Source organism: Orcinus orca, chromosome 9 (assembly GCF_937001465.1).
Source record: "Orcinus orca chromosome 9, mOrcOrc1.1, whole genome shotgun sequence".
Taxonomy (NCBI): domain Eukaryota; kingdom Metazoa; phylum Chordata; class Mammalia; order Artiodactyla; family Delphinidae; genus Orcinus; species Orcinus orca.
This window is the reverse complement of record NC_064567.1, coordinates 6,756,661-6,784,308: the sequence shown is the minus strand read 5'-3', so window position 1 is coordinate 6,784,308 and position 27,648 is coordinate 6,756,661. Positions and strand designations below refer to the sequence as shown.

At 50.2% G+C, this 27,648-nt stretch overlaps 1 protein-coding gene across 2 annotated transcripts; it reads right to left on the bottom strand.

The window, feature by feature from the left end:
* Positions 1 to 1,131: 1,131 nt before the first annotated feature.
* Positions 1,132 to 27,313, bottom strand: ZNF777 (zinc finger protein 777). Of its 2 annotated transcripts, none has more exons than XM_012538188.3 (6): positions 26,882 to 27,313; positions 22,035 to 22,895; positions 20,897 to 21,023; positions 18,692 to 18,805; positions 5,709 to 5,960; positions 1,132 to 2,518 (listed from the first exon to the last, which is right to left on the bottom strand). In XM_012538188.3, the coding sequence occupies exons 1-6, from the start codon at positions 26,996 to 26,998 to the stop codon at positions 1,362 to 1,364; spliced, it is 2,628 nt and encodes an 875-aa protein (XP_012393642.2). In that variant the 5' UTR covers positions 26,999 to 27,313; the 3' UTR covers positions 1,132 to 1,361. The 2 variants fall into 2 exon arrangements, with proteins under 2 accessions (XP_012393642.2, XP_033268558.1); XM_033412667.2 differs by lacking the exon at positions 26,882 to 27,313 and adding an exon at positions 23,463 to 26,373.
* Positions 27,314 to 27,648: the final 335 nt, after the last annotated feature.

Below are 27,648 nucleotides of genomic sequence, written 5' to 3'. Positions count from 1 at the left end.
CAACAAATCACATCCTTTCCAATAGGAGATCCTGGGCTATCGCTTCCCCTCTCTGTGCCTGACTTTATGCATCTTTATAAAGGAGGGCGTTGATGACCCACCTCAACAGCCCCTTCAAAGTCAGTAATGTAGCAACTGTGCCCTCTGAATTCCTAACCCCCTTTAAATATCTGTCCTCCCCTCTCTGCCCCCAGACTCACTACCTTCAGCAGCTCTTGGCTCTCAGGTGCTCTGCCGTCAGTTAGAAGTCTGGCCTCCCCAGTTCACATGGCTGAGCCGGGCACTCCGCTAGCCTCCATGAACTGCCTGAATTCTCTCTGGGTCACTGTCAAGCCCAGGACAACAAGAGCAGATCGCTCTGTGGGCTACATAATTTGCCCACAGTTTCTTTTTCTGTGCCCCACTGGAGGGTGATTGGAAATGAATGAATACCTAGCAAAATGAGGGTGCACCGATGCAGTTAACAAGTCGAAGGAGAGTAATTTGGGTGCAACATGCAGATAAAAATGTTCTGACTGGTGCCTCTCCCAAAGATTGGCACCAGGTGCCTCCGCACCCCTTCCCTACGCCTCCCTACACGGCGGGCACGCCACCCCTCCAACAGCTGCTTTTCAAGCCAGGCAGGAGGGCTTCCTGGGCCTGCGGGAGGCACCCAGCTTCTGCTGCCGGTCTTCCCAGAGCCTTCCAAACCTTTCACTCTCCCTCCTCCCTCCTGAACCCTACTGTCCTCCCGACACCAGGGCGCAGGGAGGATCTGCGCCGGGAGCTCCACCCTCCCGTGGGCTCATTCACCTGTGAGGCTGCTCCAGGCCTGCCTCTCCTTTTCGGCTTTATAACGGCGGGATCTGCGCCCCCTTCACCACCCAACACGGGGGATGAGCACAGAAAAAGGACTCAACAGAACCTGTCCACTGACACTAGGCCCATGTACCTCGGCCACCTTCTCAAACCCGCCCCTTCAAAACCAAACAAAAACGGCAAACAGGAAACGCTCGTCTTTTAAAAATTACTCTATTATTATCAAATAGAACCACAGTATCCAAAATGTATTTATAAAGTTCTATCCCCTACTAAGTGACCCCGCCCCGCCCCTCCGAGTGGCCGGCGGCCAAATCACGCCCCCCGTGCTGATTGGTTTCATCCATTTTATTGTCAAGGAAATTAACAGCCCGAAGGGGTTCCCCAGGTCCGCGCTCCTCCCCTGGGGCCCCGGGGAAACGCGGCAGCCAGCGACCTGGTCTCACTACCCCGCGTCCTTGGGAGGAGGGGCGAAGGGAGAGGGGGGCTCACAGCAAAGGGGCTCAGAGGCGCCCCGTCCCCGCCCGCCGGGCTCGGGCGGGGCGACGGGGCGGCCCGCGCGCTCACTCGCCCGTGTGGGTCCGCAGGTGGTACTTGAGCGACTGCTTGTAGCGGAAGCACTTGGCGCAGTGCGTGCAGGGGTAGGGCCGCTCGCCGGTGTGCGCGCGCTGGTGCTCCAGCAGGTGGTGCTTCTGCGTGAAGCGCTTGCCGCACTCGGCGCAGTGGTAGGGCCGCTCGCCCGTGTGGATGCGCCGGTGCTCCAGCAGGTGGTGCTTGCGGATGAAGCTCTTGCCGCACTCGGGGCAGGCGTGCGGCCGCTCGCGCGAGTGCACGCGGCAGTGGTTGGTGAGCTTGGACTTCTCGCTGAAGCTCTTCTCGCATTCGGGGCACTTGAAGGGCCGCTCGCCCGTGTGAGTCCGCTGGTGGCGCAGCAGGTGCGACGGGCGGCTGAAGCTCTTGCCGCACAGGCTGCAGATGAAGGAGACCTCGTGCTTGCCCGCGTGCACGCGCTGGTGGATGACCAGGCTGATGTGCAGGCGGAAGCTCTTCTTGCACTCGGGGCACGTGTAGGGCCGCTCGCCCGTGTGCGTGATCTGGTGCTTGGTGAGGCTGGACTTGTGGCTGAAGCTGCTGTCGCACTCGGGACACTTGTAGGGCTTGGGGCCGCCACCGCCGCTGCCCGAGCTGGGCGACTTGGGGCGCGGCTTGAGCGCGTGCTTGGGGGCGAAGCCGGGCCCGCGCTCGGGCGAGGCGTAGCCGCCGCGGACGCGGTGGATGCGCTGGTGCAGCGTGAGCTGCTGCTTGTGCCGGAAGCTGACCTCGCACTCGGCGCACTCGTACGGCCCCTCCTTGATGTGGTTGCGCTGGTGGATAACGAGGTTGATCTTCAGCCGGAAGCTCTTACCGCACTCCATGCACGTGAAGGGCCGCTCGCCACGGCGGTTCCGCTGCTGCTGGCTGGCCGCGCCCCGGTTCTCGCCCGGGTGCCGCTCGCCGTGCGACGGGGGCGCCAGCCTCTTCACCGCCGGGTTCCCCAGCTGCAGCGGCGGGGGGCTCTCCTCGCCCTCGGGGGACAGCTCCCCGGGCAGGGGCGGCGGGTACATGCCGGCCTCGTACCTCCCGGACAGCTGCCCGAGGGGCTGCAGGCGCTGCGGCAGCTCGTCCTCGTCGTCCTCGTCGTCTTCATCGTCCTGCTCCTCCGTCTTGATCACGATGCCCTCTGCTCCGGGGACGCGCGGCGGGGGGAGAGAGAGACAAGATGCCGTTAGGTGTTGCCTGACGCCCCTAACCCGGAGGAGGTAAGCCCCGCTTCGCCCTCGCCCGCGGCACTGCGTGGGCATCGTCCACCCCACGGCCTGCTTTCGGGAAAACGCAGCTCCCCGCTCCTGCGGCCCAGGGAAGCCGGGCCGGCCGCGGCGCCTGGCTCAGGAAGGAGCCCAGGCCTAAAACGGGCCAGTCGGAGACCTGCCTTGGAATTTCATGCAGAGGAAGCAGGGACGATGGCATCCTCGTGGTGGGACGTGGGCGCTGCGTGTGCCCATTGCCTGACGCCGCTGACGGGCAGGGACTGGCAGGAAAGAAGGCACGTGGACGCAGAACCCTCTGGAGAGGCAGCGGGTCCAGGGCGCCTGAGGTTGGCATACCGGAGGACCTACCAAGGACCAAGGACCTACCAAGGACCAAGGACCTACCAAGGACCTACCTCTCCAAGCCGATAAACACCCCTTTCTTACTTAAGCCACTTGAGGACTGGCTTTCTACCGCCAGAGTCAAAAGGGTCTTGACTCATCAAGTTCCCAACCTCGTCCCCCTCTGTGGTCTCGCCTCCCTGAACTCTGCTCAGCCTCGCTGGTCTCCTTTCCTGGACGCACCTGGAGAGTTCTCCTCAGGTGCCTTTACTGACCCTCCTCCGTGTCTCCAAATCGTGCCCATTACTTAACACCCCGCTCCAATCCTGTCTCCTCCTGAAAACATTGCTTGACCATCCCGACCTGCATCCCTCAGGCCCCCCTGAGCCGCTAGCACGTGCGGGGCGCCTCCCCGAGACTTAAGAACCCCGCCTCCTGACGGGGCACCTCACCTGCACAGGTGGATGACTCACCTGCACAGACTCTACCAGCCCTGACCCTGAAGCTGGGGTGGGGGGTTTCCTCTGCCTTTGCCACAAGCTCAGGTGTGCAATGCCCCACACGCGGTGAGTGTTCCACGAACATCCCAAATGGTGGATGTCCTCCGCCGCCGCCGGCCCTCCACCCTCTAGCCTGGCCCTTTAGGACCTAAGATGCTGGCTGTTCTACAGGGTCCCTGGAGAAGTCCGAGAGAAAAGGAGAGGCCTCCAGCACCTATTTGAATTTTCTCAGGTGCCTTGAACTCACCTGGCCCTCCCTAAACACTTAATTGGGGAGCTCTATTTTTAGTCGCCGACTTTGTGTGACATGAGAAAGTCATTCACTTTTGAGTCCACCTGTGAGATGGAAGATGCAATACCGTAATAGTCTGCATCTGCAGAATTCTCAAAAGCAAACAAATGAGAACTTTTTCAAAGCACCTCACACCTATGCTCTCTCATGTTCACAATATCTTATGGGAGACGTCAAGCAAGAACTATCCCCATTTCACAGACTTGGGGCATCCGAGCTTGGCACTATCAAGTAATGTCTCCAAATAAATAAAGTCAGACCTTTTCAGAGCTTGCAATTTAAGGACCAGCTAGTCTGTCCCCTCAACTGATAAGGAAACTGAAGCTGGCAGTGTTCGTGACCTGGCCAAGGTCTTCAAGTTTGTCAGTGACCGCTAGGCCACAGCACTTCCAGCTACTCCTCTGAACCCAGTTAAGTGGCAGTGTTAAAATCAGAACACAGGTGTGCCAAGTCCCAGCTCAGGCCTCCCGTCGTAAGACAATGCTGCCTCGGTCCTGTCAGGACTCTCAGCAGGAAGTGACCCAGAACATCCCTGGAACACGATGCTTAAAAGATCAGGAAGGAGGAAGCAGCTTCAGAGGTTGGTAACTCATTGCCCTGGTGTTTAGCCTGAAAATAGGGTTGTTTATGAAAGGCAGAGGGGGAAGTATGGGCCTTGGAAGATTTAAACTCTCCTTGAGTTTCCAAGTTGTTTTTTCTTAATGAAATAAGAATGAAACAGTTGGCCCTAAAATTCAGGTCTCGAAATCCCACAAAAAGCTTACAGTATTACTAAATGGTACTAACAGAATTAATGGGAGTGTTCAAAGGGCAATCTGGAATTGCTCTTATGAAGCTCCCATTCAACGAATTCTCACAACTTGCCTTGTGTCTTTCACTATTCTCTAATGAAAGACAACATGGTATATTAAGATTTCTCGAATATCATGCAATTATTTAAATATAAGCAGTTAGGTACACATCTTTTGACCAAGAACAATGTCCATATTTTATGTGCAAAAAAGCAAACTGCAAGGGTTAAAATAAAATGAAAGAAAATTTTTAAATCATCAAAATAATACTTTTAAAAATCTAAATAAAATGGATGTGGATACATTTCTAAGTATAAATAATACAGTAACTGATATGATGGCTAATGACTCTTGCACATAAACAAAACATACAAAAACCAAAACCCAAGTGGGTTCTACCAAATTTTCAAGGAGCACGCAGAATTCCTATCTTACACACTATTTTTAGGATACAGAAAAAAGGAGCAAAAGCTTCCCAGTTCCTTTGATAAGTCTAGTATAATCTTAATGATGATTCCCGAAAAGTTCAGGTTCACTTCATTTATGAATATAGTTTAAAATTCCTGAATAAAATAGCGGCTAAGTCTAGTAGTGTATTTAAAAAAATACACCACGATGATCAGACAGGGCTTTTCTCAGGCCTGCGAGGATGGTTTAGCATCAGAAAACTGACCACAAAAGATGTCCTGGCCGTGCTGCTGCAAGGCCGCTTCCTCACTGTTTCCTTGTCCTCCCAGGGAGCAAGGATGTGCAGAATGGTGACCCTGAGGCCTTGCGATTAAACAAAAATGATGCCTAGATTCTACCAGAGAAAGCAGCCTCGGCCATTTACAAAGATGTGCTCTTCAAGGGTGGAAATCTTCAAGCCAGTTGAGGCTTCCAGTGTGACAAGGGAATGACCAAGGACACGTCAGGAGATGGAAGTTCTAGCATTGCCACTAGTGTGGGACCTTCTCTGCCTGTAGAGGGAGGGGGCCGGAGAGATGATCTCCGCCAGCCCCTGATGTCCTCATCTGACCTGGTCTTTGGCTGTTAACACCCTCTTTCCTTGCCCGGAGACGGATGCTTTTAAATGCCGAGGCAGGGAAGCTGTACCTAAGGCCATGCTCGGTTCTGTCACACCTGCTGAGCCCTCAGTGTCACAGTACCTCTCTAAAGGAGACCACAGCTTCCCCACAGGCACCAGCCCCCCACTCACCCGCGCAGTTTCTCTGCTGTGCCAGCATCTGCTTGAGCTCACTGAACTCGCCTGAGCTCTCCGTGGACGCCTCCAGCGGGTTTTCCGGCTCCTGCATGTCCAGGTCCGGCTGCTCGCCGCACGGGTCCCCCAGCTCCGAGTCCTGGAAGCCATGCTCCTCCACCTGGCCCATCAGGGGCTCCGGCGTCTCCAGACTCTCGGAGCCCTCGTCGTTGGTCTGCACCTCGATCTTAATCACGATGCCGTCGTGAGCTGAGAAGGTGGGGGCGGGGTGGGGGGAGGGCAAAAGAATCCAGAACTCGTTCATTCCACCTGCCCAGGGTTTTGTGGCCCTAGAATTTATATTTCCAAAATTCTTATTTTAGAGACCCTGAAGAAACATCCTGGGTTGGCAGTGAGTAGGCACGGACACTGTGTAGCCTTGAATATGAACTGCAGTCAAGTTAAAAGAGACGCAGGTTTGTTTCCATGACCCCCTATAATTTTAAAATAAGGCTTTCTTTTAGAAAGATCCTAATTCCCTTTCCCAGGTTAGGTCAGCCAAAGGCAACAGTTTCTCTGTCTCCCCCTCAACCAGGCTAATAAAGAAAAGGCTAATCGTCTGGTCTCCCCGCACACCTTTTCAACACTTCCCCACCAGGTGTCCTACAGATCAGAGGCCCCCAGCCCCTTCCTGGCCCCCGTTTACAGGCATAAGAGGGGCTGCAGGGTTAGTTTTTCGTTAAACAGCATCTGATTACGCACATGGCCCTGACATTTTTTTTTTAATCTGCCTGTACATCTGTAGGTTAATTTCAAATGTCGTTACACACATAGGCATCACTTTCAATAAACAGGATTCTAGCGCACATTTTTGTTCTTTAGTGCAGTATTTTTTCCCCTTTTAACTTGCCTCACTCCCCACTCGACAGGTGCGACCTTCCCAGGTAATCCCCGTAACTGCCCCCACACTCTTCTCTATGCTTATGTAGTGATTTACCACAGCACGTTTACATCTATGTTTTTCCTTTCTGGCCATTACAGGTTTAAAAAAAATAAAACTGCCTTATACATAATCCTCTGTTGCTTTTCTCACCCAAATATTGTGTAGAAATCCCCTCACACCGATTTCTGTAGGCTAACGCGTTCCTTTTCAAAGCTGCGTGCATTCCATGGTGAGGATAATACAGCAACGTGCTCCACCATTTCCTCATTGACAACATTCACTTTCCGCTGCCAGGCTTTTGCCATGAACAACACTGCCATAAACATGTGTTTATATCTCTAACCATAAAATAGTGCTTTTATTTTTATGAGAGTCCCAGGAGTGGGACTGCAGGGTAAAAAATTTAAAATATTTTAGATTCTGACAGGTGTCATCAGACTGCTTTTCCACAGGCTGTGACTATTCACATTTCTACCAGCCCTTTTCCCCACGTGCCTGCTGGCAAGACACCACTGCTCTTTTTAATATTCCTCAGTCTGATGGGTATAAAGTGATAACTTACTGATACTTCAATTCTACTTCCCTGACGAGGGTAATTTGAATATCATTTCTTTTATTTATTGGCCTTTTAGAGTTGATTCTATGTGAACTCTGTTCTGTCAATTGGTCAGAGTCCTTTGATTTCCTGTATTAAAGATAACCCATTTTCTCTTACTGGCATTTCAAATATCTCCCCCAAATCTATCATTTGTCTCTGTGTTACCTTTTATCATATAACTTTCCTAAAGTTTTCATCTTGTCAAATATGTCCCTCTTTCTTACGGCTCCTGGGTTTTCTTAGTTAAGAGGGTCTCCTCTGGTCCTAGATGGTTCATCTGATCTCCTAGATTTTATTCCCAGGTTTTTATGGTTTTCTTTTTTACATTTAGCTCTTTATTCCACCTGAAATTTCTTTTTATCTTGTGTATAGTGTGAGGTAGGGGTCAACTTTATTTTCTTGCATCTGGGCAGAGCTGTGCTAGCATAAAGCCCCTTAAAGGTTGAAACTCACTGTTAAGGAAATTATAAACATATATGCATGAACATATTCATTCATCCTTTGAATGTTTATTCAATAGCTATTTATTGAGCACCACCTATGTGCCACGCATGTTCTAATGGTGGGACACATCAGTGAACAAAACATAGCTCCCCACTCTCCTACATCTCACATAAGGCAGTAAACATAGTTAATAAATTATATATATAATATATATTATTTATTATATATAATAAATTATATGGTATGTTAGAAGGTGATTAAGTGCTGTGGAAAAAGGAAAAGGCACCAGGAACCCAGTGAACGAAGCCCCTCACTGTCCTTCACCGTATCCACTTGTCCCGCCCACACTAAAGTGAACGTTGCCCAGAAAGCAGACCGCCCAGTCATGCTAGCAACTGATGCCACATGACCTAAAGCTGGGTTCTTTCGGATGCCTGGCAGTCCTTTAATTCCTCTCTGATCAGCCAAGTAATCGATTCCCAACAGCTGGGGAGCGGACCGCATACAAAGCAGCCCTAATGTCCCAGGTTGCACTCCGCACAGCCTCCCACGCAGACCGTGCCTACCTTCCCTCCAAGTTGACTCTCCAAAGACATCTTCATCCTATTCTCTGTCTTACAAAAAACATAAAGTCATCCACACTCAGGTCCTGGGTCTCCTCCTGCTCCAGCTCGACGTCATCCCCCTGCATCCCCTTCCTCCCGTGTCCCTCCTCCGGCCTCCTCTCTTCTGGGCTCTGCACGACATCCGCAACTATGACTCCAGCGTCGGAAAGATACCTTCCCTGACTTCACAACTCCTGAAGGTATTTTGCTTGCCTCCTCCCTAAGTTTTTAAAACCATGTACCCGTTTGCACCTTTTTGAATAGACAAAATGCTTCAATCACTGCTAAGGATGTAATTTCTGGAGTACTGTAAATATTGATATTTTAAAATAAACTCTTCCATTGCCATTTAATGTTGCCAATGGAATCTAAGAACCCTAGCAATTTAAAACCCACCATTATTCACTTAAAAAATACACGAACAAGTTCTTCTTTGATACTTGGAGTTTTAAGATCATCCCTTTTCACCATGGACTTCTATTTCCATTCCCACTTTACCCACAGAGTTTTAGCCTAACAGACCATATTTATGCTTAGGTGCCTTCCTAATCAGCTCATCTACTGCACAGAAATGCGTATGTAAATGGAAAGATTAATTTTGCTTTCACTTCCAATAACCACAGGGTTCTAAGTGTTACTTGTCTGCCTGGCTTAAGTCATCCTTAGTTATTATTATTGTGGAATGAAAAATAATTATTCAAGATAGGAAACAAAAAACCTGTAGGAAATGTACCTCTTACAAGGATGCATGGGGACTTTTTCCCCGATTAGTTCATTTATCTGAGAATGAATATTCTTATTGCTGGAATCAGACAGCGTTCAGAATAAAATCTGCTCCTATCTTTCATTTTTATAAATATAACCATTGGAAGAGCTCATTTACATAGATCTGTAGCTGGGCTGGTGGGAGCTTTGTTACGGAATCATCACTCCATTCTCTGAACTTCTGAATTATAAATACTGCAAAAGCACATGGTTAACATATCATCAAAAATTGTTTTTAATGACCTATTAGCTGACAACTTAATTAGGTTCTCTTTCAATTTTGTCGAAAGCTAAGTATTCCAAACGATCTAACTTCCAAAAGGATTCGCCATCCAGGCCCCAGAGCCACCAATGTACTTCTGGTTCTGTCCCCCAACATTCTGGCTTGTCTCTTTGTTTCGTGACCCAGAGGCCTTTTTATACATCAGAGAAACACTCCATAGTAAGGCAGGATGGGCAGGAGGTGCCTCCTCTTTTGTTCTCAGTGGTAGGAGACATGGGACATGGGACCAACACTAGAGGGGCCGCAGGTGTCGAGCACCCTCACTGACACGCTTTATGAAGGACAACAGATGGGCAGAGACTTGGAAGCTGAACCCGCAAAGCCCTCTGTGTTGTGCCTTCTTGGAAAGTCTCTTGTACCCCGGGGAATGGGTACTGCAGCCTGAAGACCACTGCCTTCCCAGCCTGACCTCTCCTCAAGACCCCCACTCCACCAGACGTCCCAGGCCGCTCCTAGCCCATCGTGAGCGTGCTCTTCTCTGACCCCCCAAGCACTCGTCTGCCCCTCTCTATGGCAGCTAATTCTTTTGCCCTTGAAATGGGCATCGGTTACACATTTTCGTGCCTCTCCCCCGCTTGTTACACAGCAGGGAAACCAGTGTTTCCCACCAAAAAGGTCTCTCTGCCCCAAACAACTTCTGAAAGAGTTCTGACAACCAGAATGCATTCATAAGCAGTAATCTGTTCTCCCATTAAAAAAATTAATCAAAGACACGTACATTGTGGGAATATAGTTTATGACCAAAGGTAGCACTTCAAACCAGTGGGAAAAGGTTTAGGTAAAATGAAGTGGAGACAGCTGGCTTCCTGACCAGAAGGAAAAAACCAAAAAAACCATCTTCACATATCTCACCTCAAAATAAATTACGGATGAATCAAAACTTTAGACATAAATAATGAAATCATACTAGCATTAGAGAAAAGCACAGCTTTTTCCCCTCTCTCCTTCCTTCCTTCCTTTCTTTCGTTTCTTTTTTTCTCAACAGCGTTGAGCTGAGGAACAGGCTACCCTGAGACCCTCTGGGACTTCAGAGATTCCTTCTGGAAGCTGTCTGGTCAGTCACACCAAACATATTAAATGTGCACAACACATATCAACTATAATCTTTTGGTGTAAATTTTTTGGAAAAAATTTTTTGTAGCTTTGCCTTGACACTGTTTGGTGATAAGAAACATTTAATTTGTGATAGGTTGTTAATCTCTGTAATCAAATTTCTTCATAAGAACTCTTCTGAGATGGGAAAAATCTCTCCTACAAATTGTTTTCAAACGTATTAAATGTTTGTGGACACTAAATTTAATAATTAATGAAGCTGGTATAATGTTATATTGGGAGACACAGTTAAACATTTAATTATTTACATTTTGTAATTTTCTGGAGCAAAAAATACCTTATTTCAGCTTTCAAATATTTTTATAGATTTTTGAAACGCTCATAGGTCTATGGCCTGTGATCATAATGTTTACTGAATAAAAGAGGCCAAGTAAGTATTTCTACACTTGGTATGAAGCCCACCCACCATAAAGAAAATTTCTGGTAAATCTGAATACATAGGAACTTAAAATTAATAAATTGGAACACAAAAATTTTAAACAGCTATATCACAGATACACACAAAGGTAAACCATAAATTTGGAAACATATTTGCATACGTAAGACAGACTACAGCTAATATCCTTAATATTTAAAAAGCTTTTATAAATCAATAATAAAAAGATGAATAATCCAAAAGAACAATGGGCAAAGGATAATTCATAAATAAGACATACTGGTGACCAACAAATACGTGAAGATATGCTCAACATCACTCTTACAGAGTGCATGAAAACATCAAAATATTGTTTTTTCTACCCATCACTCCGGCAAATAATAAAAAGATAATACCACCTATTGGCATGGGTGTGGGGAAACAGGTTTTCTCATGTATAGATGAGGGTGTGTAAAGTGGCACAATCGTTTTGAAGGACATTTGCTCATATCTATTAAAGTTTTAAATGGGTATATCCTTTGACCCAGAAAGTCTACTTCTAAATAAGTTTCAGACGAGTACATGAAGATTTACTTATAAAGGATGTTTAATGAAGCACTGAAACTTGTGAAGACTCTAAATGCATATCAATGGGAGTTTGTTTAAAGTATGATATCAATATACAGAATACTACAGTCTGCTACTTAATAAAGAGACTTACATGTTTTGACGTGTAAAGATGTCAAAGATATTTTTGGAAAAAGCAAGTTCTAAACAATGTACTTCTATATTGTTTGAAAAAATTTTTTTAACAATGAGAAAGTATTATATAATTAAGGCTGTGTGTGTGTGTGTGTGTGTGTGTGCGTGTGTGTGTGTGACTATACGCACATAAATTGGAAGGAATAAGCTGTTGACTCTTCTCTCTCTTTTTTTTTTTTTTTGGCTACACCGTGCAGCCTGTGGGATCTTAGTTCCCCGACCAGGGATTGAACTGGGCCCTGGGCAGTGAAAGCGTGGAGTCCTAACTACGGGACCGCCAGGGAAGCCCCGATCTGTTGATGCTTAAGGGAGAATTATATGGGACTTTCACTTTCTCTGCATTTTTTCTTTTGAATTACACTGACGCAACTTCAGAGTTTCATTGGAAAGTGAAAACCAGCGTGGCCACATTAACTTTCTCCACCAGCTCAAAGCACAGAAATGATGGCTGCCATGGGCTTTCCAACATTTTCATGGCTACACTTTCTGTTAGATTTTTTAAACCTCGGTATATTAATTTTTAAAATCTTCTTTAAAAAGTTATATGTACACATAGGCCAGAGGGATGAAAGGTTCTTCAAACCTCATTTTTAAGAAGCTCCCCTCCACCCCCCAACCTGCTCCCCAGAGGCAATCACTTTCAATTCTTCTAGCTGATTCTTTTGTCACTTATATTCATAACTCTACATAACATAATGGCATTGCTACTCCTTGAGTTTTCAATTTTAAGCATAATCTACTGACTTCCAAGAGCTGGAGGTGAGGACCACCTCCTCCCCAACCATCCACATCTCTTCCAAATCCCTGATTTTTCCCAGCCTGTAATTCTGGTTGAGTTAATGTTGGGTGTTTACATCATTGGATTATGTAAGTGCTATTTAAAATTGAACAACGTAGGGCTTCCCTGGTGGCGCAGTGGTTGGGAGTCCGCCTGCCGGTGCGGGGGACGCGGGCTCGTGCCCCGGTCCGGGAGGATTCCGCACGCCGTGGAGCGGCTGGGCCCGTGGGCCATGGCCGCTGGGCCTGCGTGTCCGGAGCCTGTGCTCCACGGCGGGAGAGGCCGCAGCAGTGGGAGGCCCGCGTACCGCAAAAAAAAAAAAAAAAAAAAATTGAACCATGTAGCATACTATAAGTACTCTTCTATGCCTGTAAACCTATTTGCTTCCCCTGGAGCTAGTTTTCTTTTCTTTTGCTTAGCTTACTATTAATTACCACTACGTCAGCTCCAGTGTCTCCCCCCACCCTGCTCTATAACTCTCCTCTCAGAACATCCAAACATAATGGGGATTCCTCGGTTTTACCTACTTGAAGAAAAATTTTCCGGAACCTCTGGTATGCTCCAGTGTGGACTGGTGCCTCCAGATCCACAGCTGTCTTTTGGGGATCCCCTTCGGCAGCACCCCAGGGATTCCTTCCCCTCTCTTGTGCTGGAGCTCCTTACACCTCTTTCTTGGTTTACTTCCTCATTTGGCAAAGTACCTGCCCCAGCTTGAGAAAGGGCGCATGGCAGACCTTGAACATCTCAGCATCTCGATTTCACTCTCATATTTAATTAGATTAGTCTGTCTAGATATCAAATTCTAGAATGTTGGAAAATATTTTCCAATTTTAAAATTTAAAGAATTTTAAAGGAATTATCCTACAGTCTTGTAGCTTCCAATACTGTTGAAAAGGCCAATGCCATTCTAATTCTTGTTCCTTTGTATGAACCTGGTCTTTCTCCCAGAAGTTTGTCAGATCTCCTGGGTCCTCAGTTGCTCTGAAATTTCTTGCTGAAGTATTTAAGGCTGGATCAATTTTCATCCACTGTTCTGGACAGCTGGCGGGCTCTTCGATCTGGAAAGCTGTCTTTAAGCGCTGGGAATTTTTCCTGAAGTCTTTCATCTCTAATTCCCTTCTCCCTGTTTTTGCTATTTTTTTATCCTGATATTTCTATTATCTGGACATTAGACTTCCATCCTTTACTTTTCTTATTGTCTCCCTATTTTCTTTTTTGTCTTTTTGCACTATTTTCTGGGCTGTGTATTCAACTTTATTTTCTAACACTGCTACTGAGTTTTTAATTTGCATTATTATATTTTTAATTTCTAAGAGTTCCTTTCTATTTTTTTTTAGATAAGCATTATACTTTTGTCATGGATACATTCACTTCTTTTATCTCTCTAAGGAATATGAAAAAATGTATATTTTAAATGTATAACTATATATAAGTATTTAAACATATTTCCCCCCCCCACCCCGTATGGTCTCTGTTTCCTTGAAATTTATTTTTTCTGCTTTTTGTCTCCTTTGTCTCTGTATATTAGAGGCTCTTCCCAAATGCCTTGTGGTTCTTGGTTGTCCATTTATATTAAAAGTTGAATAGTCAGAAGAGAATTGCAAGTTTGGTGCATTCAGGTAGGGCTCGGTTTCCCAGCAGGATTGTTTAGCTAGATCATCTCCCTGGGAAATCTCTTGGGCTGGCCCCAAGCATCTCCAGATAAGACTCTTCCAATATCCTGCCCTGAGGGTTTAATCTTGGATGTGAGCATCATTTTGGGATTCAGGTTAGAGAAGAAGGCTAGAGATCTCAACATCTCTGTCAAGCTTCACTCATTCCCTTGTTTTCAACATGGCACCCACCCCAATCACGCCTGGTGTCCACGTCCAGAAACCCTGTTGTTCACCATCTCCAGAGAATAAGCCTTGGTCACCTACCACGGTCGGGTGAGGCAATGGAGGGAAATGGCAGTGTTTAAAGGCCTCTTAAGATGTTTGACCAATGTTCTGTTTTTAGCCTCACCTTTACCCCCATTTCCAAAGACACCTGGAACCTCTGGTACCGCTAGTTCCCGAGTCTTGAGCAGGGATGGGGGTGGAGTGCAAACTGGGTTTCTTCCCTAACACCAATTTTGGATTCTGCTTTCTCAATCAGCGATCACCCAGCCATCTGCTCTCAGCCTTCCAAAACTTAGCTGCCGTTGTCTCCTTGTCCGTTCCTTTTAAAAAAAGTCCCTTCGCTCTCGTTTTAGAAGGACTTGGGGAGGTGGGAGTAAACACACGGTCAATCTGCCACCTTTAACTTGGAGTCTTTCTTCATGCGTTGTTTTTTAAAAAACTTATTTTTACTGAATAAGAAGTAATATACTCTCACTTCTTAGGGATCTTTAGTTCCCCGACCAGGGATCGAACCTGGGCCCTCGGCAGTGAGAGTGCGGAGTCCTAACTGCTGGACCGCCAGGGAAGTCCCTACATTATCCACTTCTATACCATTAACTTCCCGTATCGACTGGCTCATTCCTGTCAACATGTCAAACAGGCTTCGGCAATCCCCATCTTAAGCAAACAAGAGTCCCCACGCTGCCCGGCCCGCCAGCGTTTCTCTTCCCCACCCACAGCTACACTGGAACAATCTCCACTTCCTCGCCTCCCATCCACTCCTCAACCCACTCACAGGCTTCCACCTCAACCGTGCTGCCAACGTTTCTCTTTCTTGCTAAGGTCACTGATGCTGCCAATCTGCAAATCCAATGGACACTTCGCGCAGTCTTTGCCTAACTAAACCACACTGCAGAATTCAACACTGTTACCCACGCTCCCTCCTTCCGAAAACCCAACAATGCACCACCCTGATTTCTTGCTACCTTTCTGGCCACTCCTGTTTCCTTTGCTTCTTCTGGTTCCTCCTCCTTTTTCCAAATCCTACAGCAGTGGTTTTCAACCCTGGCTGCTCATGAGAATCATCTTGGAAGCTTAAAAACAAACAAAACTAACACCTGGGCTCCACCCAGACCCAGATATTCCAACTCTCCAAATCTACTCTAACAGTCAGGGCTCCAAGCCAAGGGCACAGGCTGTGCTCCTCCTCTTCTCCCATCCAGGCTGGGAAAGCTGATCCCGTCCACGCTACCAAGGCCCACACGTCTGTCACTAGCTCAGGGCTCTTCTGTGAGCTCCAGCCTCCCTTATTCAGCTGCTTTCTCAACACCACCTCCTGGACGTGTCCTGGGACCTCACACCTAACGCGTTCCTGTCGTTTCTCTGGGTTGGAACCTCTTGTCGTCCCCCACCTACCCTCTCACTCACGTCATGACCTGGACTCATCCGTGGGACCCCCTCTCCTCATATTCGACATCCGCCAGCCACCGACGCCAAAATACACCTCGCAAATACCCACGGTGCTCCCCGGGCTATGCCAGGCCTCCTACCTGGGCTACAAAGAGAGCTCCCTCGCTTCCAGTCTTTCCTCCCTCTGAGGAGTTCTCTTCCGAGTAACGGGAACTCCCACTTGTGCTTCCACTAAAAATCCCACCTCCTCCGAGGCCTTTGCTGAGCACCTGGTCCCAGTAAGGCCTTTGCTGCTGTGTGTCCCAGCGCCCTGGATGCCTGTCTCCACAGCACTGTCACAGTGGCTGGCTGTATTTTTACATATGTGGGGTGTTTAGTTTGTTAACATCAGTCTCTTGACATAGTACCTGGTACAAAAAATATTAGATGAACTTAATAATAAACATACAAGTGAAAATATGGTGTAAAAACTCTTCACGTGTGATTTTAGTGGCTGTATAACCGTCTATCATAATGTAATATAATATTTATACATCTTAATCCATATTTTTGGATTCTTTTCTAGGCTATAGACTCTCAGAAAGGAAATTATTAGGTTAAGTAAATGAACATTTTAAATATTTAAAACATATTTGAAGACCAGAAAATATCAAATTGCTTTTTAAAAAGACTGAAACTATGTACACTGTATGAGAACTTGGATTTCAGCCATGGCTTCTGGCTTGTTTGTTTTATTCTGCTAATTTGTTAGGTGACAATGGTCCCTGGCTTCCCCAGGCCTCCTATTCGCCCTTAAAGAGCCATGAATGGGAGCCCCGGCTTGGAGGATTTTGAGAGCAGGGTCGCTATCTGAGTCACCTTCAGGTCTCCTTGCCCTTAGGGACCCCAACCATAAATACTAGTTTATTGAATGCATTTACTCAGCCAGTTCACAAAACTGTCATGTTTGGTGTATTTGGAACCATGAAAATTCTCAATTGGTATCACCCTTTGGGTCTGGCCCAGGGCTGGCCTTGTGGCCACTCTTCTAAGGGGGAGGACACACGAATGACAGGTGACCACTGGCTCTGATAACTGCAGACTCACAGGACAACCCTGCTACCCCGAGGCCAGGGCCTTGCACACACACAGAAGTGCGAGTTTACAGCTGGCCCATGGGGCAGTGGTTCTCAGTCCTCGCCTGTCCTCCCTCCAGTCAGGCTCCTAGTGGCTGAGACGGTTAGTGGAACAAATGGCACATTCCAGCCACACAAGGCAGCCTCTGTGAGGCCGCCGCTGCCCACAGAAGCTCCGGCCTTAGACGCGCCTGTGCCAGAACGAACCCCGCCTGGGGCCGAGGGGGCTGGAGTTATTTGCTCTCAATTCTGGCCCTACTTTGTGGGAGGCCCACCTGTGATGAGAGTGTGAACAAGCAGACAGAGGAAGGGGTCCACGTTCCCATCCCAGCCCTTCTAAGAAGATGCTACAAAAGCAGTACCCGGACCACAAAACCCCACGGGGACATCGGATGGGTTCTAGGATTTTTACCACAAGCCACCCCTCCCCTTTCTCATTCTTTGCCTCCTAAGCCCTCTTTCTGATTTCTTCTCCTTTGAATCTCTCCGTTCCCACTGACACCTGTTTTTGGATGCGGCCACTCAAACCTTTCACATACAGACTTGTTTTCCTCCAAACAAAAGATCACTCTGCCCCGTGCCACACCCTGTCCCATGACACCCACTCTCACCTCATCTACTTTTTTTTTTTTTTTTTGCGGTACGCAGGCCCCTCACTGTTGTGGCCTCTCCCGTTGCGGAGCACAGGCTCCGGACGTGCAGGCCCACGGGCCATGGCTCACGGGCCCAGCCGCTCCATGGCACGTGGGATCCTCCCGGACCGGGGCACGAACCCGTGTCCCCTGCATCGGCAGGCGGACTCTCAGCCACTGCGCCACCAGGGAAGCCCCTCACCTCATCTACTTTTAAATCCATCTTTTTTGTCTTCCAGAATGAATTCAGGATCTGCCTCTTCCCTCCACTTCAATCTCCAGACAAATCTCTAGAGAGTGATGATGGCTTAGGGTTTCTCTGAAACACGCCAGCACTTATTTTTCCTCAGGGTCCTGCCTCTTCTGGAAGTTACCTCTGCTCTCACTCCATGGGGCCGACATGCCTGCACGTGATTCTGGACCTCCTCCTGGTGCCAGAGTCGATGACATTACTTCATACAAGACCTGGCTGTTGGCCCCAGTGAGTTCTCCTGCTAGATTATCCTCCTTTTTCAAAAGACAGGATCACCCATGACATCTGGCTACAAAAGACAAGGATCTCCTCCCACGGAAGACCTTCAAGGGAAGTGATGCAAGGCCAAGGGCAATTCCAAAGAACGAACCACACCCCGAAAGCACTGCCGTGCAAGTGTGAGGGCTGCTGAGCGGCCGCTGGGGAAGGGACGGCTCCCCACGCAGACGGACACAGCAGCTGGCGTGTCCTGGGCCACTGGAACCTGCCGGTCAGCACGCCAGGCCCTGGCTATCAGTACCAGTTTTGTTTCACGGATAAGAAAGCGGGCCTCCAAAAGGCCGAGTAATAAAAACCACAGGGTGAGGACGCAGAGAAGCCGGGGTTCAAGCGCCGGCAGCCCGACGCTGGCGTCTGCACCCGAGCCCGTGGCCAGGCCGGCCTGCGCTTCTCCACCGCCTCGCCTCACTGCCTCGTCTGGACCCCGCCCCACACACTGGAGGATGCTTCGGGTAAAGTCCGTGTCTGTCCCTGTCCTTCCACGCACCGGCCACAGGACCAGGGACGTGGCCCTCCTCTAGGAGCTTGAGGCTCACCCGCACCAGCATCCCGACAAGGGAACGCCTTTCTGCCAGTTTTGGTTCTGTTTCCCGCAAAGAGTGAGGTGACGCTCGGTCGCGTCAAAAGCTCCCCGAGACAATGACCGCAACGGCATTCCTAGCTCAGCCGCTAGGGCCACTGGCGATCAAGGAGGCCCCAGGCAGGTCCCAGCACCTGCGGGCTTCCCTGAGGCACTCAGCCTGCTAACACAGCCCTCCGGGGCCTACGGTGGGTTGTAACAGCCCATGCCGCCTGGCAGCCACTCACCGGCACTGGGGTCTGCAGGCGCCTCGCCCTCTTCTGAGTCCTCTTGCTCCTGCATGGCTGGCCTCTCCCCGCGCTCCATCTGAGACATGAGGTCTGGTTTGGAAATTGCATAGTCTGCGCAGGAGGAAGCAAAGAAGATATCCTATGGGATGAGTTCGCACTGGATGCTACAAAGATGTCGCCTGTGTGAGTGGGACATCGGGAGCAGCTGCCCTACCCAAGGCCGGCAATGCTGCAGAAGGAAGGGCCAAGTTTCCAGCCCTTCTCCTCAGTGCACACAGAGTGGGTGTACGCACGCGTGTGTGTGCATGTGTGTGTGTGTTAACCGCGCCCTGGGTCCTCCCAGCGGCACCAGCTCTGGGGCACCACTTGCCCACTGATGGAAACTGGTTATCTGTGGCTCACAGGTGGCCAATGCCAGCTCAGGTTTTCATGACAAAGGGAGAAGATATTTGAAATTTTATAAATTAAAAAACTGATCTTGATAAAATATAGAAGCCATGAAACAAAACACTGATAGGTTTTTTTTTTTACATTACAGAAAGTTAAAGTTCTTTGGAAATAAATTTAAAAGATAAAGAAACTTGGAGAAAATAGTATCACACACACACATTTGTAAAAAATAAGGCAAAGGATTAATGTCCGTAATTACATATAAAGAGCCTCTACAGTTAGTAAAATGAAAAATCAAAGATACGAATGGGAAATTCATAGAAAATATGCAAATGGCCAATAAACATATTGAAAGATGCACAAGCTCCCTAATCATCAAAGGGATACACGTTACAATAATGCGGCGTCATTTTTCACCATCAGGAAAGACGAATCTTTACAATAGGAGAACCTCAGTTCCGGCCAGGGTGTGGAGATGGCGCTGTCACACTCTGTTACGTGAACATACACAGCCCCGGGTAGGGCCCGTGGAAGTGCCCGTGACATTGTGAACGAGCACCCTCTTTCCTCCGCAAACCCACCTCCTGGAATGCATCCCACTGAAATACTCGCGGAAGAGCACAGAGATGCTGACTGCAACCCTCTGTGGCAGCGAGAAGAGGGACTCAGGCTGCTGCTCGTCAATAGTTCTATATCAACAGCCCGACGGTTCAGCGGGAACACTGCACTGTCTTTCGAGCAGGCCTCTGCGCTGACATGGAAAGCTGTCTCTGACTGCTGTTAGGTAAAATAAGTGAAGGATCCTATTTGTGCAAACCACAAACCGCGTGTGCACGCGTGCAGCAAAATGATGAGAAACAATATCGGCCCAAGGGTTCACGGTGGTTACCTCTGGGGAGCGGTGCTGGCTGGGGGTGGGGATTGCTCTTGCTCTTTGTTTTACAAATCTAAATTGTTCCATTTTCGCAATTATGTATATACTTCAAAAAGAACAGAAAAAAATAAAAAGTTACCCCATGGAGAGGTATATATGTATAAAATTAACAATTCCAGCAAGGATCCGATTTTCTATACAGCAGCTTATTTAATGTTTTTCTAAATTTTTTTGTGCCCGAAGAGTTCCCCATATCGGAGAAAAGGAAACATATAAAACTAAAGCCTATTTTCCCAGGTCCTCATCCTCAAATACTCTCATTAGCGAAAACAACAAGACTCCACCGACTGTGGGGTATGAGAGATCCCAGTGAAATCGCAACTCCCTGGCAGGGACCTAGGACGACCGTTTACTCCCCGGGTCATATGTCGTCTCTGCACGAGCGGGACGAGAACCTGGGGGACGTAAGCTCTCGATCGACGACAGTGTTCAGCCACCTAGGCGGTCTATCAGGAGGGCTGACACCTGTCCTAGCTCCCACACGGGCAAGGTGTGAGGATTAAATGTCATTCTTATAAAGCACCTCACACTCTGCTTAATAATAGTTTGCTGGACAAACTAATTTCAAGATATATATATATATATGTGTGTATGTATGTATGTATATATATATATGTATATAGGGGCCATGGGGAAAATAATATAAAGGTGAGAGACTGCTGACCTCTGAGTCTGTCCCCGGCCCCCGCGGGTAGAGGGGGGTCTCTGCTTACGAGCTGTGCTGATATGTGCTGTGCTGAGGTATGTGGGTATATGGGTGTCTGCTCTCATTTGCTGTGCTCTCGAAAATTGTCTCTGGGAGTTCAGAGCTCCCGGGACTCCTAAGGAACCCCCAGCTAGCAGGCGGGAAGCCGCGGGCAGCGAAGCCGTCTCCTTACCCATGGAAACCAGAGACTCGTAGTTGCCCCGCATCACGTTCTTGTACAGCTCCTTCTGCCACTCGGACAGGTTCCCCCACTCCTGCTCCGAGAAATGGACGGCCACGTCGTCAAACGTCACAGGGACCTGAAACCACACAACAAGCTCAGCTCGGACCAACGGGAAGGCATCATGGGCCCTCAGCCGCCAGATCTGAAGGTTGCCCATGGCTCTGGCCCCCTGGGCCTGTTTCAAAACTCTTAGGACTGGAGTGGGAAAGGCCCAGAGGCCGAGCTGTGGGTTTTCACCAAGGACCTCTCTAGAAATCAGGAGGCTTCAGCCACTGTCCTGGCCCGAGAGAGTCGGGGCCCCGTGATGTCTGGTCCTTTCCCTCTCTAACAGGACAGTCCTTGCTGCTGTAAAGTGTGGACCAGCAGCAATGGCACCACTGGGGAATGCTAGCAATGCAGACTCGCAGGCCCCACTCGAGACTCACTAATTCAGATTCAGCCTTTAGTAAGATCCCCAGGTGATTCGTGCACACAATACAATCTGCAGAGTGCTGGCCTAGGCAACACGGTCCACGCGTTTTCCCTCCATGAGGCTGTGAAAAGGGGCCGTGGCATAAAAGAACAGGAAGAAAACCAGTTCACGTTTAAGTGCTTTCCTCTGGGAAACAATACAAAAATGTAGCCATCCTCTGTTTCTTTAGGATACCTCTGGAAATCATATTTTTACTGGCGTTAACGTGATTTATGAGTTTACTGATAAAAATGCTGAGCAGGACACCGCCCTGTAACATTTCACCACGTCCTCCCTCTACCTCCACGGGGAACCACACAGGTTCACACTTGTCCACAGCTCGACCACTTGGCCTTCAATTTGCCTTTTATCCTCAGACATCACAGACTGAACGCCTTCTACACTGACAGCCCCCATCACTAGGTCGTCTCTCTAATCTATAGCCTATGCTTTTATCAACAGGAGAACTCATTTGGTTTTGCTGCGTCCTGTTCTCAGCAATGTGAAGTTGGTGACTAGGTATCATCATATTGTTTTCCTTCTTAACCATGGCTTTCCCTTTCTTTGATATTAAATTCCTAAAACACATTCCAGTCCCTGTCACTCCTCGGGAAGCCCCGGTTGGGATAAAGTTACCTTGGGAACTTCTCCATTGCTGCCCGGGGGCAGCCGTAGAATCCAGAAGTTTCTGTTCTTCAGCAGGTTCTCCATGTTCTCCAGCCGCCTCTGCAGCAGCCCGTACTCCTGCAGCAGGGTCCCCAGCACCACCCATTTGCTCTCCAGGTGGTTTGCAAACTCCACGGCCGTCTTCTCGCAGTCGGCTATCTTTTTCTCATTTGTCCCAGTCCTGCCCTCCAGGGTCAGGAGCCGCATGGCTTGGGCCTCCAGTTTCCTCTCCACCGCTTGGACGGCAGCCCACACGGCCAAGCGGGTGATCTCCGCCGTTGGGAGTGGTGTGTCCTTCTGGGCCGCCGAAGAGATCTGGAAGGGGGTGTCCTTTTGGGAAACCGGGCTCTGGAGCAGGGGGTCCATGTCAGTCTCGGGAACTGTGGGGGAAAGGGTCAAGGGGTCTCTCTCGGGAACTTCGGGGGAGTGGAGTGGGGCTTCTTGATGATGGGTGGAGTGGGAGAGAAGCGAGATCTCTGGTTCAGCAGCAGCTGGGGGTAGATACGGGGCCTCTTCTTGGGAAGTCAGGGGGCCCTGGATCTGAGTCTCTTGCTCGGAAGCGGCAGGATACAGGAGTGAGGGTCCCTTCTGGAGCACATGCGGCATTCGGCCAGAAGTCTGTTGCTTGGGAGCGCTGGGAGTCTGGGGTAGGGAGCCTTGCCGGGGAATGGCGGGAGACAGAGAAGGAACTTCTTTGGGGGGAAGAACGTGGGATTGGAACAGAGTTTCTCGAGGGAGTCCAGCAGGGGCCTGACGCGGGGTTTCCTCTTGCACAACGTTGGGGAATGACAGAGGTGAGGAGCGTTGGGTCTCCATGTCCAGCTGCTGGACCTGTGTTCCAGAAAGAAAGGACAGGACTGAAGGCCAGAGTCTCCAGATGGCAAATAAATCCCCCAAAATAAGCACCTACATTAAAAGGGCTTCAGGCTTCGCAGCAATAAGATATGTTCCATGGACATGAATCTCTTCTTGAGACCCTAGCATTGATCTACACATCAATGACAACTGCTAATAACAACAAATAAAAGATGGTTATGCCACCTTCTGCTTCTACAGAGCCATCTCCTTTTTCACAACATACACTGCACAGGTGTCATCTCGTGAGTAGTGGTGTGGAGAGGAGAAAGGATACTGGCCTTGAATCAGAACACTTGGCGTTCAGTCCTGTCTACACCAATGCTGCCCGGGTTGCCCTGGCAGCAACTCCTCTGTTCTCAGCGACCTCAGCCACCAAATAAGGGTCATTAACACCTGACCCAGCTGCTGCCTCACTGAGTTCTTCGAGCATTGAGCGTTACATAGAATAAAACTTTGAAAAACAATAGAGCAGAATTTTGTCAATGCCAGGCTAGCCTAAGACTGCCAGCAAGCTGGGGCTGGTTCTGTCAAGGCACTTACCCCGAAGGTGAGCTTGACATCCAGTCCCACCGCTTCTACTTGTATTATCAGGCAGTCGTGGTACCCACGCTCTTTCCCTCACTTTGTCCAACAGCGATGACACACAAGTACCTTAAGCTTCCCAGACTCCTTGATAAAATCTGCACTGTTGACTTAATAACATTTCTCAAAGGGTTGATATGGTAGAGGTTTGCCTTTGAGGCACGCTCAGTGGACCCAGCCCCTGCTGGAGAGGCTGAACAGGCTACCGTGCATTCAGGCTGGCTCCTGCTACACACAGAGAAGACAGACAGACAGACACTGAGACAGGTGTGGGAGTGGCCATTCAGACTCTCCTGAGGGAGCCAAGGTTCCCAGGGCTGATGGTCCCCGGCGGGTAGGTGGACCCTGGCCATCCGGAGTCCTCCCCATGGCTCGTGAGCTGGGGAAAGAGGAGGAAAGGAGGCCTGGAAGGACCAGAAGCAAAGCTGAAGTCAACCAGTTCTGAGAGCTGTGTCAAGGCTGGTGGGGACCAGAACCAGAATAAAGACCGAGTCCTTCAATTACTTGAAGGGGGTTTCAATTATTCACACTCTCCCCATTCCCCACCTTGCCCTGTCCATGTTCAGGGAGTGCTTGTGTCATCAAAGAAGTGAAGCCAAGGTCTTCTGAGTGACCAGCTCTGTATCTGTCTATCCAGAATGTCAGCATGTTTACTGGAACTGAACGGAGTTTCTTCCATATCAATGTTTGTCCATTCCCTCATACCCTTCCTTCGCTCAATCTGCTGAATGGCCGATTACTGTGTGCCATACAGAAGTGGGCTTTAAAGTAACTGAAATGTCCCTTTTCTTCGTTTGAAAATTAGCATATTCCTGGTGTCCACTCTGAAATACAGTACGTGCCCAACAAATGTCTACTGGATGAATAGTATAAATGACCGGGTTACAAAGAAATTATTAGAGTTAATAATGAAGTGCCTTGCGTCATCTATCAAAGACTCATCTAAACCTATTTATACCTTCTGTTGCTTTCTTTCTTTCATTTGTTCATTCATTCACTTATGTGTAGCTTAACTGAGACAGCATCACGCTTTTAAGACAAGGATGGAAGATTTAAGGCCTTGTTCAGGCAAAAGGTTTTTGAGGTGGTACGACCCCAATAGCTTTGCAGGGAACCAGATGTGAGGGCTAATTAGTCAGCCCTGACAACTCTCTGGCATTTATGCGCCATGAACTGTGTTTTAAAGGGTTATCTAATTTACTCTCCACAAAACCCTATAAACGGACCACTAGAATTCTTATCCACACTTAGCACAGGAAGTTGTGGAGGCTTGGAGAGGCCAAGTAACTGGCCCAACGTCACACAGCAGTCTGGCTCCAGAGCCTGGGCTTCCGCCTACACTGTAGGTCGCCTCTAGGCCTCATCTGTCAGATGAGACAGCTGGTCAGTATGTGTTCTGAATCCTCTTTACCTCTAAGATTCGGAGGCTTGGAGATTAAACAAAGACCTGTGGGAAGGTCCTGCCCATAGACGTTTCCATCTAATGCTGGGGTCAGGGACCCCTTTGAAAAGCTGATGAAAACTATGGATTCTCCCCCTCAAAAAACACACATGGGCACATATGCCAAATCCTGCGAGCACTTTCAGGGGAATCACAGAGCCCTGAAACTGAAGGCTTGTCAACAACTAAGCCACCTCTCAACTCTTCACAGGCGAGGGCAAGGCTGGACGACCTCTGGGATAGGAGCCTCAGACACAGGGAAAGTGACGAGCATAATGCAACACAACAGGCACATGTATGGCCCTGTCCTCACAGGGGGATTAGGGTATTTGCCTACAACTAGTAGGAGGAAGGGGAAATCCCCAGGGGCCAAGTTAGTCCCCCTGAGTAATACAGGGGCTTAACTGAAACAATGAAGAGAAGCTTCAGGACAGTAAATTAAGCCATTAGCGCAAGACATCTTTGCTAACTAGTCTACTCAGAGCTCAAAGGAAAATACCAGTTCTTTGCTCTCTATTATTAGACCGTCTCTGTCCATTTCTGGATTTGGAGGACTGTAGAGCAATGAGGGGCCACAGGAGCACATCCCCTCCGCAACCCCCAAATAAAAGCCCCTTGCTGTAATTTCACCAGTCCCAGTAAACCTGTGGCTTGATACCACCCTAAGCAGAAAGAAATGGCCAAAGAGAGGAATGGAGCTGTAAATATAAAATGTGAGATTAATAAGCCTGCATTCGCAAACTCTTGGGGGCAGGGGGAGAATTCTTCTGGTTCTCATTTCACAGGATTTAACCCACCTTCCCTACCCCATGTATCCTAAGAGGATGGAGTCTCCAGGATTCATTCATTGGCAGAAAAATATATAATCACACCTGACTTATAAAGAAAGCCGTGCCACTGTCTTGTATGACCCAGTGTGGTTCACCCAGAATTATATACCTACCATTCAAGGGTCCTGGAGATCTAAGCATTTAAAAATCATTTTATTTTATTTTCCCAAGAGTTTTATTATTCATATTATCATTATCATTCTTATTATTATGATCATTTTTTGTAAGACCTGAGAGGCTCTTTAGAAAGTCCTATATCCCGACCCCTTCCTGCACACAACAGGAAACTGAGGCTCAGGGCACTGCCCCCCATGCAGCAATCCTCCTCACAACACGGCTACTGCATCTCAAAGAGCAGGTCTGAGGGGAGACTTTGAGACTGATTTTTAAGAATGGTCCACTGAAGAGGCAAACCAGCCCCCAAACCCTTAGTAGCGTGCTCCCCAGACCCCATCCGTCTGGACACCCAGAATTCAACCGGGTCCCCCGGACGCAGAGACTGGAGGCCGAGGCGCCCGAGCCCGAGGATCACCTGCTCCTCACACCGGGGACGCTCGGCTGGGCGCTGCCCAGCCTCTCAAACGGCCGTCACCTCCCCCCCGACGGGCCGCGTCGCCCGCGCGCCGGCCCCGGCCTCCACCCCAGGGGAGGCCGCCGCCAGGGCCGCCCCCTCCCCGTCCAGGCCCGCGGCCCGGAGGCAGGCATTTTTGCGGACGCGGGCGCCGAGCCATGGTTGACTCGCTACGTGACCTTGGGGCAGGCAGGGCCGGTCGCCGCCAGGTGTCCGTGCCTCAGTGTCTCCGCTCTGCGAAATGGGGAGAGCCGCGTCAGCGCCGCGCTCCGGCCGCGAGAGTCTCGGCGGGGCCGAGCTCTGCGGAAAACGTGCGGCGGCAACCCCGACGGACGCAGCGCCGGCTCCGCAGAGAACGAGGCGCGCCGCCCGGGTGCCCGCCTCCGGGCCCGCGTGCGTGCCAGGCCACAAGCGTCCCCTCAGCCGCGCCCGGACGGCGGACGGCTCCCCGCGCGTAGCCCCCGCCCCCACCTAGCAGGGGCGCGCGAGACCTCCGGTTCCCCCGCCCCCACGTCGCGGCGTTTCCGTCCCTTACCGAGACCCCAGGCCGGGCCGCCGAGCCCGGGACGCGCAGGCCGTCCCCAGGGCCCCGAGTCCGCGCGTCCGTGCGCGCGCGGGCCGCCCTCACCGGAGCCGGGGCCGCCTCGGCCATGGCCCTGTGCTGTCCGGCCCGGGCCGGAGTCGCCGCCGCCGCCGCCGCCGCGCGGCCCCACGCAGGCCGGCCCCTGGGCTCTCCGCAGGCGGCGCCGGCCCGGCCCGGCCTTCCCCGCCCGGGCTCTCGCGGCCGTCGGGCCCGGCCTGCGCGGGGCGGGCGGGGACGGAGCGGCCGAGCCCGGCGGCGGCGTCGGAGCGGGTCGCGCGGCGGTGCGGGCGGCCCGGCGGGCTGCGCCCCGGCCGCGAGCTGGGCCCCGGCCCTCAGCACCGGCCCCTCTGCGGCCGCGGCTGCGACCCCGGCTCCGGCCCCGGCCCCGGCTGCGAGCTGCGCTGCCGTCCCGGCGCCTCTTCAGCAGGGGAGCTGCACAGCAGCTGCCATGTTGATACAAACTGCATCCTGGGAGGCATGTCCCTCTCAGGCCGTTTAAAGAGAAACACTCCGAGGCTCGTCGGAGGCTGCAGGAACCCAGACAGCTCCATCTACAGCCGGTAGGAGCGAACAGTGTCGAGCGAGCAGCCAGGCGGCGACGGACACGCCCTGAGCCCCGGGCCAGCCCGTCGTGCCGCCCGGGCCGAACCGCTCGGGCCTCCCACCCCCCGGGGCCCCCGGCCTCTCACCTGGGGTCCTCGCCTCCTCGGGCACCCTAG